At 38.1% G+C, this 15,216-nt stretch overlaps 1 protein-coding gene across 3 annotated transcripts in view; it reads left to right on the forward strand.

Moving 5' to 3' along the window:
• The window catches only part of WAC (WW domain containing adaptor with coiled-coil), a 101,499-nt gene that overhangs the window by 73,851 nt on the left and 12,432 nt on the right, over positions 1 to 15,216 (forward strand). For 2 of the 3 annotated variants that reach the window (XM_081087545.1, XM_081087544.1), the window contains exons 7-10: positions 171 to 479; positions 9,444 to 9,686; positions 12,248 to 12,370; positions 13,545 to 13,693. In XM_081087545.1, coding sequence (XP_080943671.1) covers positions 171 to 479; positions 9,444 to 9,686; positions 12,248 to 12,370; positions 13,545 to 13,693 — 824 coding nt within the window. The remainder of the gene's footprint in view (positions 1 to 170; positions 480 to 9,443; positions 9,687 to 12,247; positions 12,371 to 13,544; positions 13,694 to 15,216) is intronic. The other variant, XM_081087546.1, reaches the window with a different exon arrangement.

Consider the following 15,216-nt stretch of genomic DNA (forward strand, 5'->3'; position numbering starts at 1 on the left):
ACATTTATATGCTAAAACTGCAGACACTAACTGGGCTTGCAGTTTTATTAAAAGTACAAGTATGTTGCTAAATTAGCTGATGTTCAAGACAGGATTCTAACATAATCTTTTTTCTTCCCCCTTCCATCACCGTCATTCCAACATCTCTTTTTTCGAACTGTGAACTAAAGTGGAAGACAAGCATTCCAGTGATGCCAGTAGTTTGCTCCCACAGAATATTTTGTCTCAAACAAGCAGACACAATGACAGAGACTACAGACTGCCAAGAGCAGAGACTCACAGTAGTTCTACGCCAGTACAGCACCCCATCAAACCAGTGGTTCATCCAACTGCTACCCCAAGCACTGTTCCTTCTAGTCAATTTATGCTACAGTCTGATCACCAGCCAAAGAAATCATTTGATGCTAATGGAGCATCTACTTTATCAAAACTGCCTACACCCACATCTTCTGTCCCTGCACAGAAAACAGAAAGAAAAGGTATGCCATTATTACTAGATGTGCTGCACGTTGAACTATATATAGTTTCTGAATTTCTGATTATATTACATTATTTCCATTAGCTTACATAAGACTTAATTAAAAACTTTAAGTCTTTTAGAATGTTACTGCATAAATATATAGGTCTAGAGTTAGCCATATTCGTTTTTTCTTTTAATTTTTAATTATGAAGCCTCATAACTGTTTTTTTTTTTTCATTTACACTTTACAGTCCAGTACTTAATTTATAATACTTAGTAATGGTTTAAATAACTTAACAAAGCCAAGTGACTGTCCCTTCATATTTGTGTAAATTTTTTTGGTGATAATTTTCTTGATTTAGTTTAGAAATTGTCCCAATTTTCTATTAAAATTTAAGTATGAATAGAGACAGTTTTAAAACTTGCCATTTTTATATAATACCAGCTATAGATTTGAGTTTTTGAATTACAAAACTGAGTCATGCGCCTCAAGATAAGGAGTTTTATTGTCTGAAGAGTAGAAGTTAAACTTTGCAACCTAAACTGTGTTTATCCAACTCAGTGCTAAAGCCATATACCAAGTTCAAAAAAGTGACAACTACTTGGGAGGTGACACAAAAACAAAAGCAGGGTGTATTTGCCTAGACCACTCACAGTGCTAAACTTATGCTCCATAGTAAGTTTTAAGAAACCTAAGAAAATGGCCTTGGTTGGTGGTTCAGTGGTTAGAGCATCGGCCCTCACACTGAAGGGTCACTGGTTCAGTTCTCTCAGGACCATGTACCTCGGTTGCAAGTTCTATCCCCGGCCCTGTCGTGTGAGAGGCAGGTAACCAATTGATGTGTCTCTTTCACATTGATGTTCTCTCTCCCACTCCTCCCTTACTCCCTTCCTTCGTCCCTCTCCCCCTCTCTCCCTTCCAATCTCTCTAAAAATCACTGGAAAAAATATCCTTGGGTGGAGACTTCAAAAAAAAGAAAAGAAACTAAGGAAATGAAAAGGCAATAATTAATTGTGGGTAGACCCATTAGGAAGTGAATTAACTAATTAGTATTAATAAATGTCAAGAAACTTTTAAATGTCTTGTGGGTTTAGCAGATGAGGTCCAGCTACACATGGACCTTAGGCCACATCTGAGCTGGTCTCTCCCTGACTCCTACCCCATGCATAATCTTTTCCCCTTCTAGAGCCCAACTTGAGGGCCAAGGGTAGGTGTACAAGTCATATTTAATCTGATGCAGAATTAAATATACAGAGAGAATTCTTGAAAGATGAAAACTGAATGCACTTTCTAATGGATGTTACGGTTTTTCAGTTCTTAAAAAGTCTATCTCATATTACCTTCCATATAGTTTGTTTGTTTGTTTGTTTGTTTGTTTTAATCTTCACCCAAGGACATGTTCTTGATTTTAGAGAGGTGAAGGGAAAGTGAGAGAAACATCTATGAAAAAGACATATCGATCGGTTGCCTCCAACCTGCCCTGACTGGGGATCAAACCTGCAACCTGGGTATGTGCCCTGACTGGAAATCAAACCTATAACCCTTCAGTGCTTTGGATGAAGCTCCAACTACCTGAGCCACACCAGCCAGGGCTACCCCTTGTTCATTTTAACACTTTTTAGCTTTTATTTCCCTTTTGAAATTCCTTTCTTCCCTGCCTTCTGGAATACTGCTACTCTTAAATTTCCTTTTTCTATAATCTTCTGCCTCTTAAATAACAGTAGCATTCAGTGATTCTGTGTGTGTGTGTGTGTGTGTGTGTGTGTGTGTGTGTGTGTGTGTGTTTGCTCAACATACTCTCTTTTGCTACGCATTCTTAACTTACATAATGCTTTCCTTCTCTACGCACTTGTTATTTGTTACATCTCAGAATACAGTGTGTGTCCCAAATTCCTCTCTTTTCCCACAATTTAGTCTTAGGTTCTCAATAAGTGACAACACCTCCCCCCAACTATTCCTTGTTCTTCAACATTTCTAACCCAGCTCCTCCAACCCATCCATCAACAAATCTTGGATTCTTCCTCCTATATCTTATTTGCATATATTCTTCTTCTTGTTTATGCAACTGCCATTATTAACTCCGGTCATCTCTCCTGAACTAACCTGATTACTGCTCTGCTTGTTTTTACCCAGTTTGTCCCCTTACGGTGGCATCATTATAAAATTTAGTTTGGATTGTATCACTTCCTTGTTTTAAATGTTCTAATGGTTTCCCATTATCCAAAGGATAAAGTTCAGACTTAATAGTAAGGTTAAAATAAGTACTTTACAATCTGGTTTCAGTCTGTCTTACTAGCTTGACCTCCAACAATCCACTCTTACATTTCCTATATTTCATTTGTTGCAAATTTGTACATTTCTTAGGGCATGTTATGTTCTTTCATGTTTTGAGCCTTTGCTGAAAAGAAAGACATATTTCTTTTATTCCCATTCTGTTGAACTCAGTACCTTTTGTTTAAGAGCTAGCTCTAATGTCCTTTGGTTCTCAGCATTAGTTAACCTCTCCCACCCAATCTGTGTTTTGCAAACACTTTGTACTTTTGTTTATTATAGCATTTATCACATAATTTTAGTTCCTTCAATTAGACTGTATCCTTTTTAGGGTTAGACGTTATATTTTGCTTCATTTGTACTTTGTTCACTAACTATCCATGCTTCAAGCACCATTTCTGACAAACTTAACAATTAAAAATTAACAATGGGGAGCATTATCTCAATTCGTTGAGGTTCTGCTTCCAGGCATATGTCGACAGTTCGGCTCCAATAAACTCACAAAAATTCTTAAAAAAAAAAAAAATTAACAATGTACCACCACATTTGGTGCTAGGTCTTTTATATACATTTTAATTTATTCCTTAAAACAACATCTTGAGGGAGGAGATATTTTCTCTTATTAGATATGAAGAGCCTGAACATTGCCACCAGGCGTTAGTGGCAGCTTCTCCAAAATTCATGTTGTTTTCATAAAACCATAATGAAAGACCCATAAAGTCTATATTAACTTAGATTTCTGTAATTTAATAATTTTATTGAACTTACAGGAAGAAACTCAATTACCTTGGAATTGCCTATTTATATAGGGAAAATTGTATAGTCTTTCCAAGCACTTCTCCTGGCATGTGAACTGAAGACAATATTGTTTCCTTAAATAAGAAATTGGGTATTTTTAGATTGCTTTTCACTTGGTCTAAATTTGTGAAGCACCCATTAATTTGAAATATTTTTTTCCCTCAGTGGAGACATTGTTATTTAAATTAAGCTTCCTATTGACTCTTCTTATCAATGTAGTGATTTCCTTGTTTGTATTTTCCTTAACAATTTATATGAAGAGGTTGATGGTTCAAATAAAAGTGGTCTCTTGATCTTAAGTGCTTATAGGGTAGCTAAGCTGTATTAAATAATACAAGAGCAGGATCTTTCTTAACCACTAACCTATCCATAATGTTTGACAAATGTAGACAGTAAATATTTGTTGTAGAGGGAGAAATAATTGTAAGAATGGTAATGAGTGTGTTGAGGATTCGGGGAAATGCCTGGGCATTGATCATGATTTAAAAAATGTATTTGGAAGAAGAGTGTTATATGTGTTGTGCATCTAGATTCCTTTTTTAAAAAAATATATACTTTATTGATTTTTTAGAGAGGAAGGGAGAGGGATAGAGAGTTAGAAACATCAATGAGAGAGAAACATCGATCAGCTGCCTCCTGCACACCTCCTACTGGGGATGTGCCGGCAACCAAGGTACATGCCCTTGACTGGAATCGAACCTGGGACCCTTCAGTCCACAGGCCAACGCTCTATCCACTGAGCCAAACCAGTTAGGGCAGATTTAGATTCCCCAGTGTGTCTCTTGAGAAAAAGATAAATCAAAATCTACCTTTGCTTGAAGGAACAAGTGTGAAAAAGCTGTGAAACTACGATTTTGTAGAGAATAATTCTTGTGTAGGGTAGGGTTTAACAAGAGGGAGGTCAGATACCACCTTTCAGATATTTACTGTTAGGGTAACAATTGAATATCTATTGGCAAGATTAATACTGGACAGCCATACAATAAAGTAACAAACTGATGTGCTGAAATATCTAAAACTGATTTTTGTCGGTTTGCACCCCCGTGTCCATTCTATAAACTGGCCCTAACTCCACCCTCCCTTCCAGATTTGTGAAATGACAAAATAGGCAGGAAACAAGGGTCCTTGTTCTTTGCTTTGGTCACATAAGTGCCAGAGTTCGAAGAGTTTATTGACCTTCATTAACAAGTTTCTTATGATTTATTAGCATAGATAAGTTTGAAAGGTAAATGGAGTGGCCACAGAAGCAGACCTATGCAGTAGGTCTTAGAAGATGCTGTCTGATATTCACATAGTTAGTTGCTGGTTCCATAGTTTTCATTTAATGGTTATTCATTCATTAAAACTTTTTAATAGAGATATTCTTGCCTTTAGACATGTCATTTGCTCAAACCATAACTGGTTTCCATACTATTCATCAATAATCTTTTTTTTTTAAATATATTTTATTGTTTTTTTACAGAGAGGAAGGGAGAGGGATAGAGAGTTAGAAACATCGATGAGAGAGAAACATCGATCAGCTGCCTCCTGCACATCTCCTACTGGGGATGTGCCCACAACCCAGGTACATGCTCTTGACCGGAATCGAACCTGGGACCTTTCAGTCTGCAGGCCGACGCTCTAGCCACTGAGCCAAAGCGGTTTCAGCATCAATAATCTTTTCTCATAAAACTGTAAAAGGTATTATCCTCAGGGTAAATAAAAGAATTAGAAATTAAGGATGTTTATTTTTTGTTACTTAATTTTTTTATGTGTGGTATGTATTAATTTTCTACTATTTTGGATTGAAGAACAACACTGAAGAATTTCCAAGCCTTTGTTAGTTTTTCAAATCTGTGGATAGATTTAGCAGCACCAAAGTAAATTTGAAAACAACTCACACCTTCTCCCACTCCTGTCACTGAAAGCAAAAGAAAATCACAGTAGAAATAATAAGAAGAGTAAAGATCATTTCAGAAGGATGTGGATATTGATTCGTGCAGGAAGTAAAGGAAGTTCATATAGAGCTTGTTTTGTTCCAAACATTAATTAAGATTCCTCTAAGCTGTATATTTACTAAATTGAACTTTAAGATGATTTGGAGAAAACTGCTACTATGGTCTATAATTGCCCCATAAAATGTAATAACTGATAGCTGGTTTTCAAAAAGAAAATCAAGTTTCTTTATGCTTGTCTACAGGCATGGGCAAAAGTAGGTTTATGGTTGTTCATATGGAAAATAATACAATTTATATATATAAAAGCCTAAGTGACCGGCTGGTAGCTATGATGCGAACTGTCCACCGGGGGCAGATGCTCAACGCAGGAGCTGCTGAGCAACAGCAACTTTGCAGAGACACCCTCTCGCACTCCGGAACCCCTCAGGGGATGTCGGACAGCCGGTTTTGGCCCAATCCCCGTAGGCCAGGCCGAGGGACCCCACTCACTCCACAGACGCCCTTTGAGCCCTGGTGCCACCCCAGGTGTAGCTGGCCTGGGAGTGACTGTGGGAGGTTGGCTCCAGGGCATGTCCTGCCCGTCTCACCCAGTCCCGCCCTGTCAGCCGCCTTCTAATTAATTTACTTTCAATGTGCACAAGTCCATGCACCAGGCCTCTAGTAATAAATAATGATACAAGAATAAACTCTCTTTGTGTACTTGGAACTGTAAACCTATTTTTGCCTACCCCTGTTTGAAGCCAAAACAGTAAAGCTTAACGTCATAGGCTATCTGCTAGACTTATACACCCTCCTTTAAAATGTTTCTCTTCAAAAATTAAAATGTCTTATACCTTTTAACTTGATCATAATTGATCAGTACATCCTGAGGTTTATATTTTAGAGAGCTATTGCTCCTAGTTCTTTTGACCGTTACAGTAGCCTCATAAAAAGGCTGGTAGAGGAGTCCATCTATACTAATAAAAGCCTATGTGGTCGTCACGCCCTCATGCCGTGATAATCCATCACCAGGAGGCTGCGTGCACAGCTGATGTGTGCGGGTGGGCAGGGACTTGATGCTGCTTCCACAGTGTGGAGGCGGGCCTGACAGCTCCACGCAGCAGAGGCAGGACCCCCGGCTCCAGACTACCTCTTTGGTGCAATCCATCGAGGAGCCCCGGATGGGTGGGCGGGGCCTACCTCTTTGGGGAGATCACAGGGCTGGGGACCCCCCTCCCCCCATTTCGTGCACCGGGCCTCTAGTTTCCAATAAGCTTATTAGAAAAAAATATCCCATTTTCTTTGGAGCTATGAAAAGAAATAAATGTTCAGTTCCTAGAATTCGAAATGAAGATTTAGTTATTGGTAGCAGTGTAAACATTCAGATACAGTGTGCCTGAAATCTATATATCATAGTAACAGTCTTAAATCAGTAATATAATATATATAAGCTTAAATCTTCAAAAAACGTGTATGTATGGGAAATTAAAGATACTTTAGCAATTTCTATTTCCTAAATAAAGAGTGATTTTATTGCCTGGCTGTCATGCCTCAGTGGTTGAGTGTCGACCTATGAACCAGGAGGTCATGATTTAATTCCCGGTCAGGGCACATGCTTAGGTTGCGGGCTCGATCCCAGTGTGGGATGTCCAAGAGGCAGCCAGTTAATGATTCTCTCTTATCATTGATGTTTCTGTCTCTCCCTTCCTCTCTGAAATCAATAAAAATAAAATTTTTTTTTAAAAAAAGAGTGATACTATTGTTTGAGTACGTAGACATTTTATGCAATGCAATCAGAGTAGCGGTTCTGGATGACTCATATTTCCAATTGCGGGGAGGGCTCATTTGGCCTTATAATATTGAGCCAAATGACTATTGCTCTCAATCAGAATCAGATGGGATTTAGCATCCTTATCCTTTCTATTCCTCTCAAGATGTTTTCCAACAGCAACAGCTTTCTTAATTAAATGGTAGAGATCCTCAGGAAGACCAGGAGCAAGTCCTTTGGACTTAAAGAATTTCCAAGATCTCACTGCCTGTCACAAAACGTACCTGTTCAATGTCTTGTGAGTTTCTCAGGATCACACTGATTTCTAAGGGAGTCAGGCCTTTCATGTTCAGTTTGTAGATCTGCTCCTGCATGTTGTCAGGCATTAATTCCAGCCAGGTGGGAATGCTGTGGTGGTAGGGCAGAATAGACTGGGACAGGCCCTTCCCTGAGAGTGTGTGACCAATGATGGCAGTGAAAAAGAGTGTAAATTTTCATATTTAGTCTTTAGACCAATATTGTAAGAGACAATGTATGAACATCTTGAATAGTCCAGTCTTAAGTTCTCTGTTTTAATGCTCTTTTTTGTCCATAAAAGTCACAGTATTAGTAAAATTCCATGAAAATACCAGTTTGTGTTCATTTTCCTGTTGGTGCACATTTGTTTGTTTCTAGTTTTATACTAAAAACAAACAGACCTAGCTGGTTTGGCTCAGTGGATAGAGCATCAGTCTGCAACTGAAGGGTCCCAGGTTTGATTCCAATCAAAGGCACATGTATCTCTCTCTTCCTCTCCCTTCCTCTCTGAAATCAATAGAAATATGTTTTAAAAAATAAAATAAAACATAACACTGTGATAAAAATTGTTGAATGTTCCCAGCCGGTATGGCTCAGTGGTTGACCTATGAACCAGGAGGTCATAGTTTGATTCCCAATCAGGATACATGCCTGGGTTGCAGGCTCCCTGGTGTGCAGCTGATCAATGATTCTCTATCATCAATGATGTTTCTGTTTCTCTTTCCCTCTCCCATTCTCTCTTTGAAATAAATAAAAATATATTTTTAAAAAATTGTTGAATGTTTTTCCTGGTTTACATAGTTTATAAACTACGGTATATACCTATGAGGGATTGAGGGGTCACAAAGTGTGTGTACAGCTCTGGTTTTTCTAATCTAGATAATGCCTAATTGTTATTTTCCAATGTGGTTATGTTAGTGTAGTTCCCACCAGAAATTTAAAGTGTTCCTGTTACTCTTTGCTAACATTTGTCGGACTTTTAAATTTTTGTCAATGTGATGAACGTAAAAGGATACCCTGTTGCTTTTAATTTTCATTTTCCTGATTATCAATGAAGTTCAGCATCTTTTGCAATTTTTTTTTAATAAAGCTATTCAAATATCTTCTGTGAAATGTCATTTCGTGTCTTTTATTTGATTTTATATTGTGTACTTTGTCCTTTTTGATTTATAGTAGTTCCTTAAAATATTTTGGTTACTAATACTTTTGATGTAATTCTTTTTGCTTTTTGTAAATTTCTGCATCCTGTTGTCAAATATATCTTCCTATATTTTCTCTACTAGTTTTAAATATTTAAATACACATGCAGAAGTTTAAATTAACCTTAATTTGGTTTTGTTTTAAATGTAAGTTTTTATATCTGGCAAGACGGGCCACAAGTTTTGTTCTTTATCATAATCTTAGCCTATTCTGGGGTTGCTCACCATGCATGGTACCTGTCCTGATTTGTATTAAGACCATTGTTATATTTAGGTAGGTTGTTATTTTGGTCATAGATATTTTCACCTTTAATTATTTTATCAGACATATAACATTAAGTCCTGGAGAATTGTATTGTCCTTTTATCCTAATGGAAGCTTCCATGAATGTGTAGTTAATACACAAAAGTGTTTGGGACAGCATTACTAATAAACAGTGTGGTACTTTTAGAATCAGACATGAGTATGCTTGAATCATTGCTTTACCAGGTTTTGTGACTTCAAGCAAGTTATATAATCTTTCAGTTTTTTCACCAATGAAACCAGGACATAAAAATGCCTACCTCATTATTCTAGTCAGTCATGTTTACTGAGCCTTTTCTATGTGCTAACTTGTAAAGATTAAATGACATTACTTGGGTTGGATGCCTGGCACATGGAAGTTATTTGATATCGGTTCCAGTTTCCTCTATTCAAGTAATTCTTTCAGCCTTATTATCTCCTGTTTATTTAGAATCTACATCAGGAGACAAATCTGTATCACATTCTTGCACAACTCCTTCCACATCATCTTCTGGACTGAATCCCACATCTGCACCTCCAACATCTGCTTCAGCAATCCCTGTTTCTCCTGTTCCACAGTCACCAATACCTCCATTACTTCAGGATCCAAATCTTCTTAGACAGTTGCTTCCTGCTTTGCAAGCTACACTGCAACTTAATAATTCTAATGTGGACATCTCGAAAATAAATGAAGGTAAATTTTCATGCTAATGATTTTTAAAAATGCACTTGCATTGTGTAAAATTGTATCATTAGTAAAATTCCCATTTTAGGAATGGTCTTTATTTCATTTTGAATTCACATTTGCACTTTGTTATTTGAAATTTTTATCTGCCATAATTTAATGCTTTTGGTATTGTAATTGAGTTAGCAATTGGATTTTCTGTGTGTATTTTTCAAGATTTACCTACCGTATACCTAGTAGTTCCCAGACATAAGTTGTTCTGTCTTCTTAATGTATATGGCGATTTTTTTTTAAGTAAAAACAAACTAAAGAGCACATGCTAAAATTATATTAAAACTAGAGGCCTGGTGCACGAATTTGTGCACCAGTGGATCATTCAGCCTGGCCTGCGAGATGGGGCCAAAACCAGCTCTCTGTCATCCCTTGAGGGGTCCCGGATTGTGAGAGGGCCCAGGCCAGGCTGAGGGACCCCACTGGTGCACCATGAGGGCCAGGGAGGGATGTGGGAGGTTAGCCAGGTGAGGAGGGACCGCGGCAGGGCTCCAGGGGATGTTTGGCCCATCTCGCTCAGTCCCAATCAGCCGGTCAACTGTCTGCCCTTTGGTGGTCAGTGTACATCATAGCGAGCAGTTGAGCCGCCTTAGCATATCATTAGCAATTACATCTGATTGGTTGAACAGACGACCAGACACTTAGCATATCAGGCTTTTATTATATAGGATACTTAATTACTTAGTTTATTTAAAAAAAAAAACCCTCCTCTATATTCTATATAATAAAAGGCTAATATGCAAATCGACCGAACAGCAGAACAACCGGTTGCTATGACGCACGCTAACCACCAGGGGGCAGACTCTCAACGCAGGAGCTGCCCCCTGGTGATGAGTGCTCTCCCACAGGGGAAGCCGCTCAGCCAGAAGCCGGGCTCACGGCTGGAGAGCACAGCTGCAGTGGCGGGAGCCTCTCCTGCCTGTGCAGCAGCATTAAGGATGTCTGACTGTTGGCTTAGGACTGCTTCCCGCTGGGAGCGGGCCTAAACCATCATTTGGACATCCCCCGAGGGCTCCTGGACTGCGAGAGGGTGCAGGCCAGGCTGAGAGCCTCTCCTCCCCCGCTCCCCAAGTGCATGAATTTCATGCACTGGGCCTCTAGTGGGTAAATAATTACTTGGAATGTTTAATATGCTAATTACTTAAAAGGTAAGAACTCTTACAGTACTTGAACAAATTTTGTAAAGGTAGGTAATGAATAACATTTTGCTCTTTTTCCTAGTTCATTGTATTAATTCCAACTTTGCTTTTCAGTATGCTAAAGTTTTTAGGCAGTGATCTCAAAGAAGTATGAATAAAAGTATATGTACTTTTAATTTGTAAACCAATTCAGATTCAAACATTAAGTCCTTAAGAGCATTGCAGAATTTTATATTTCTGTACATTTTGACATAAAATATTTAATAGTAATGTTAAATGGTTAAATTTTTTCTATATCTTAAAAATGAAGCTATCTCAGGATAGTTGTTGATTTATGTTCTTATTGCCCTCAACTTTTCTGTATTTTCATTTTATTCTCTAAGGTAACCATGCTATTCTCTTGTTTGATAGGTGACATTTTTAGTAGGCAAAGTGGGGCTTTTAAACAGTTTAAAGAAATTATGGCATTGAAAATGGCAATAATTAAAGCTCTTATACTTTGGAAAACATGGCTTTTCTAAGTGCCTAGCTGTTTTGTTTTTAATCCTCACTGGAGGATATTTTTCCATTGATTTTTAGGGCCCCCTGATCGCTCCACTGGTTGCCCCACAGATCGGCCTTGATCGCCAGCCAGGCTTAGGGACCTTACCCGTGCACAAATTTTGTGCACCGGGCCTCTAGTCCTTTTAATATTCACTTTTAAAAGATTGTTGGAGTAGGTATTGATGTAGGGTTTTAGTGGTCAAGTTTGTATGAAAAAGCAATTTTAGTAAATAGCTAACATTTATCCAGTTAATTCTAAGTAACATACTCATACTTTACCTCCATGTGGATACTGTTGTAGTGTGATTCCAGTGAATACTCATTTTACTGTTTTTTAAAAAGTGTCATAGAAGAATTTTCTTGAACTGAATATCTGAATTTTAATGTGAAGGAAACTACTCTTCCTTTATTATAAACTGATTAAATTTCTTGTCCCCTGCCTCAGATCATTTCATATCTCTAGACCAGGGGTGGGCAAACTTTTTGACTTGAGGGCCACAATGGGTTCTTAAACTGGACCGGAGGGCCGGAACAAAAGCATGGATGGAGTGTTTGTGTGAACTAATATAAATTCAAAGTAAACATCATTAAATAAAAGGGTACGGTCTTTTTTTTTTTTAGTTTTATTCATTTCAAACGGGCCGGATCCAGCCCGTGGGCCGTAGTTTGCCCACAGCTGCTCTAGACCCATTATATTACTCTTATATAATAGACTTTTATTTTGAGAATTCTAATTTGAAACATTCTATTTTTTTCTGGATTCTTTAATTTTCAAGTTGTTACTATTGCTGCATTTGCCTCTGTTTTATTTGAATTTATGACACAATATGTTTTTAGTTCTTACAGCAGCTGTGACACAAGCGTCGTTGCAGTCTATAATTCATAAGTTTCTTACTGCTGGACCATCAGCTTTCAATATAACTTCTCTGATTTCTCAAGCTGCTCAGCTCTCTACACAAGGTATTCATAATCTTAGATATCTTTAGCATTGTATCTTCACTTGGGATTATTAGTGGGTTTTTTTTTTTTTTTTAGTCTTTGAGCTGATTTGCTACAATAAATGGTTTTACTTTATACTTGATTTTTTTCCCATCACTATACTATAGAGTAGTATTTTTATTTACTCTTTCTTTTAGATGAAGCAAGATATGACATCTTATAATAATTGCTATCAAATCTGTGAAATAGTATATATTTCATGCTAAATTTATGTTGTTGATGAGATATTTTTATTCCAAAGCTGAAAGTAAATTATGATATGCCCTCAATTTTTGTGAAATGTTGAGTGTATCTTAAGAGTTGAAGTTTAGTTCAAGTTCCTGTTAGATGGTTTCTGCTATGGATACAGAAATGCTCAAGTCCTGCCTTTAAGTAGCTATCCCTCTTCCCCATGAAGTTTTTTTTTTTTTTTAAATCCTTACCCAAGGATATTTTTCCATTGATTTTTAGAGAGAGTGGAAGAGAAAGGGAAAGAAACATCGATGTGAAAAACACATTGATTGGTTGCCTCCTCCACACGCCCTGACCAGGGAGAAGCCTGCAACTGAAGTACGTGCCCTAGACCGGATTTGAACCTGGGACCTTTCAGTCCTCAGGCCGATGCTCTATCCACTGAGCCAAACCGGCTAGGGCCTTCATGAAGTTTTTTAATGGAAAGAGATAAATACAGGAACAAAAGAGAAATAAAAGGGTCACTTTGACTTCTCCCCCATCCCAAATTCAAAAAGCTAGTAAATTGAGCAGGAATAACTGGTCTAAAATTGAAGTATAATAGTGGAAAGACTTTGACAACCCTCTAGTTAGCCTCGTGAGGCAGGGGACTAAGGGGAGAATAGATCCTAAATGTAGAAGAAGAAATAAGAATGGTGAGGATGCCTTCCATGTGAGAATAGGTCCAGCCTTACCTTCTTGCTCTAGCCTTAGATAGAGAGGGCAACACTGGGTGTGTGCTTAATGTGTAACACACAGCTCATTTAGTCAATATGGCCCAGTGAGTATCTCAGATTCTGACTTTTTTAGGTGAGTGTTTTCTGGGGGGTTTGGGGGAGGTAGGAGGGGCTGGTAGAGAGGTGCAAAGTTCTCCTCCAAACATGTTTTTTATTTATTTGAACTTAACTGCTTCATTCTTTTGCAGCCCAGCCATCTAATCAGTCTCCAATGTCCTTAACGTCTGATGCATCATCCCCAAGATCCTATGTGTCTCCAAGAATAAGCACACCTCAAACTAACACAGTCCCTATCAAACCTTTGATTAGTACTCCTCCTGTTTCATCGCAACCAAAGGTATGTCGCCTTTGAGGGAAATTTAGAAAAGAAACTTTTGGAAAAACAAGTTTAATAATGTTTTAGAATCTATATTATAGAAAAAGCACTGGGAGAATGAAGTGGAGTGAATGACGGGTAAGTACAAATAGATGCAGGTTAGAATCTCAGTTAAAGGATGGAGAAGGAAATTGCATCTGTGCTACTTTAATGCACTGATACTTCTCTTCATTGGTTTTAGGATTTGTGACATGGAGAGCAGGATAAAGAAGGGTATACTAAGAATTGACTCTTAATATTTGTAGAATTTTCAAACTCTAAAAGATATGAGAAAACATGTTTTCCATGTCTTTTCCCCCATACTTTTATTCCAGACATGAGTCAGTTTCTGCTAAGAGCTTTGTATGTATTATACTTAACTCTCACATCATGAGAATCGAATATTTGCCGCGATTAAAAGATAAGAAAATTTAAGCCTTTGGTTAAATCTAGTTTTTGTTGTACAGTCATAATTTGACACCTAGGTCTTCTCTGAATACTGAAGACATTTTACTAAGCTATACTGCCTGTGTTGGTCCAGGCAAAATCGTACATGGGTGGCTCTTTAGAGCAGTTAAAAATTGCTGGTCTGTTCTTATTGGACTATGAACAGGACTCTACAATGCTGCAGTCAAATATTGTACGATATCATCCTGCCCACAAATTCATAAGCAAATCCCAGTCACCTTAATGCTTTGCTTTGTAGCATACCATCAGGAAAACACTGAGAGAGCTGGAAGTCTATATATATATAAGATGTGACCTTTTTACTTTTAATATAGGAGAAAATTATTTTCAGTTGTTGTAAAAACAATGGGCTATCTAAAATTTCATGCCAAAGAATTCTTTGTTCAAATAAAATCATAAGCAAAGCCTAAACATAAAAGTGCATTGAAACATATCAATTTCAAGAAATTGATAGCAGGCCAGATTTTAGGTCTTTCCTTAATGCTTAAAACTTATCCCAGGATGGTATCTAAGAATACAGTTAATGATACCTAAAACAGTCAATTGTCAAAATTAGCATTCCAAATCCCTTATATCAATTTTTTACATTCAAAAACTTTTTCAAGTTGTTTTTAAAAATAAGTGGACATTCAGTGTTTCATAGATCTTATGAAAATATATCCTATACTAGAGGCCCGGTGCACAAAAATTTGTGCACTCGGGGCGGGGGGGGGGCGGGGGGGTTCCTCAGCCTGGCCTGTGCCCTCTCGCAGTCTGGGATCCCTCAGGGAATGTCCACTTCCCAGTGGGGACCAGGCCTAAGCTGCAGTTGGATACCTTAGTGCTGCTGAGGAGGCGGGAGAGGCTCCCACCATCACTGCTGTACTGGCAGCCGTCAGCTTTGACCACCTTGGGGCAGCTCCTGCATTGAGCGTCTGCCCCCTGGTGGTCAGTGTATGTCATAGTGACCAGTCATTCCCAGTCATTCTGCTGTTAGGGTCAATTTGCATATTACCCATTTATTATATGCCTGGTGCATGGGTGGGGGCTGGCTAGTT

The sequence above is a fragment of the Myotis nattereri genome (assembly GCF_964212035.1).
Source record: "Myotis nattereri genome assembly, chromosome: 1".
Lineage (NCBI taxonomy): Eukaryota > Metazoa > Chordata > Mammalia > Chiroptera > Vespertilionidae > Myotis > Myotis nattereri.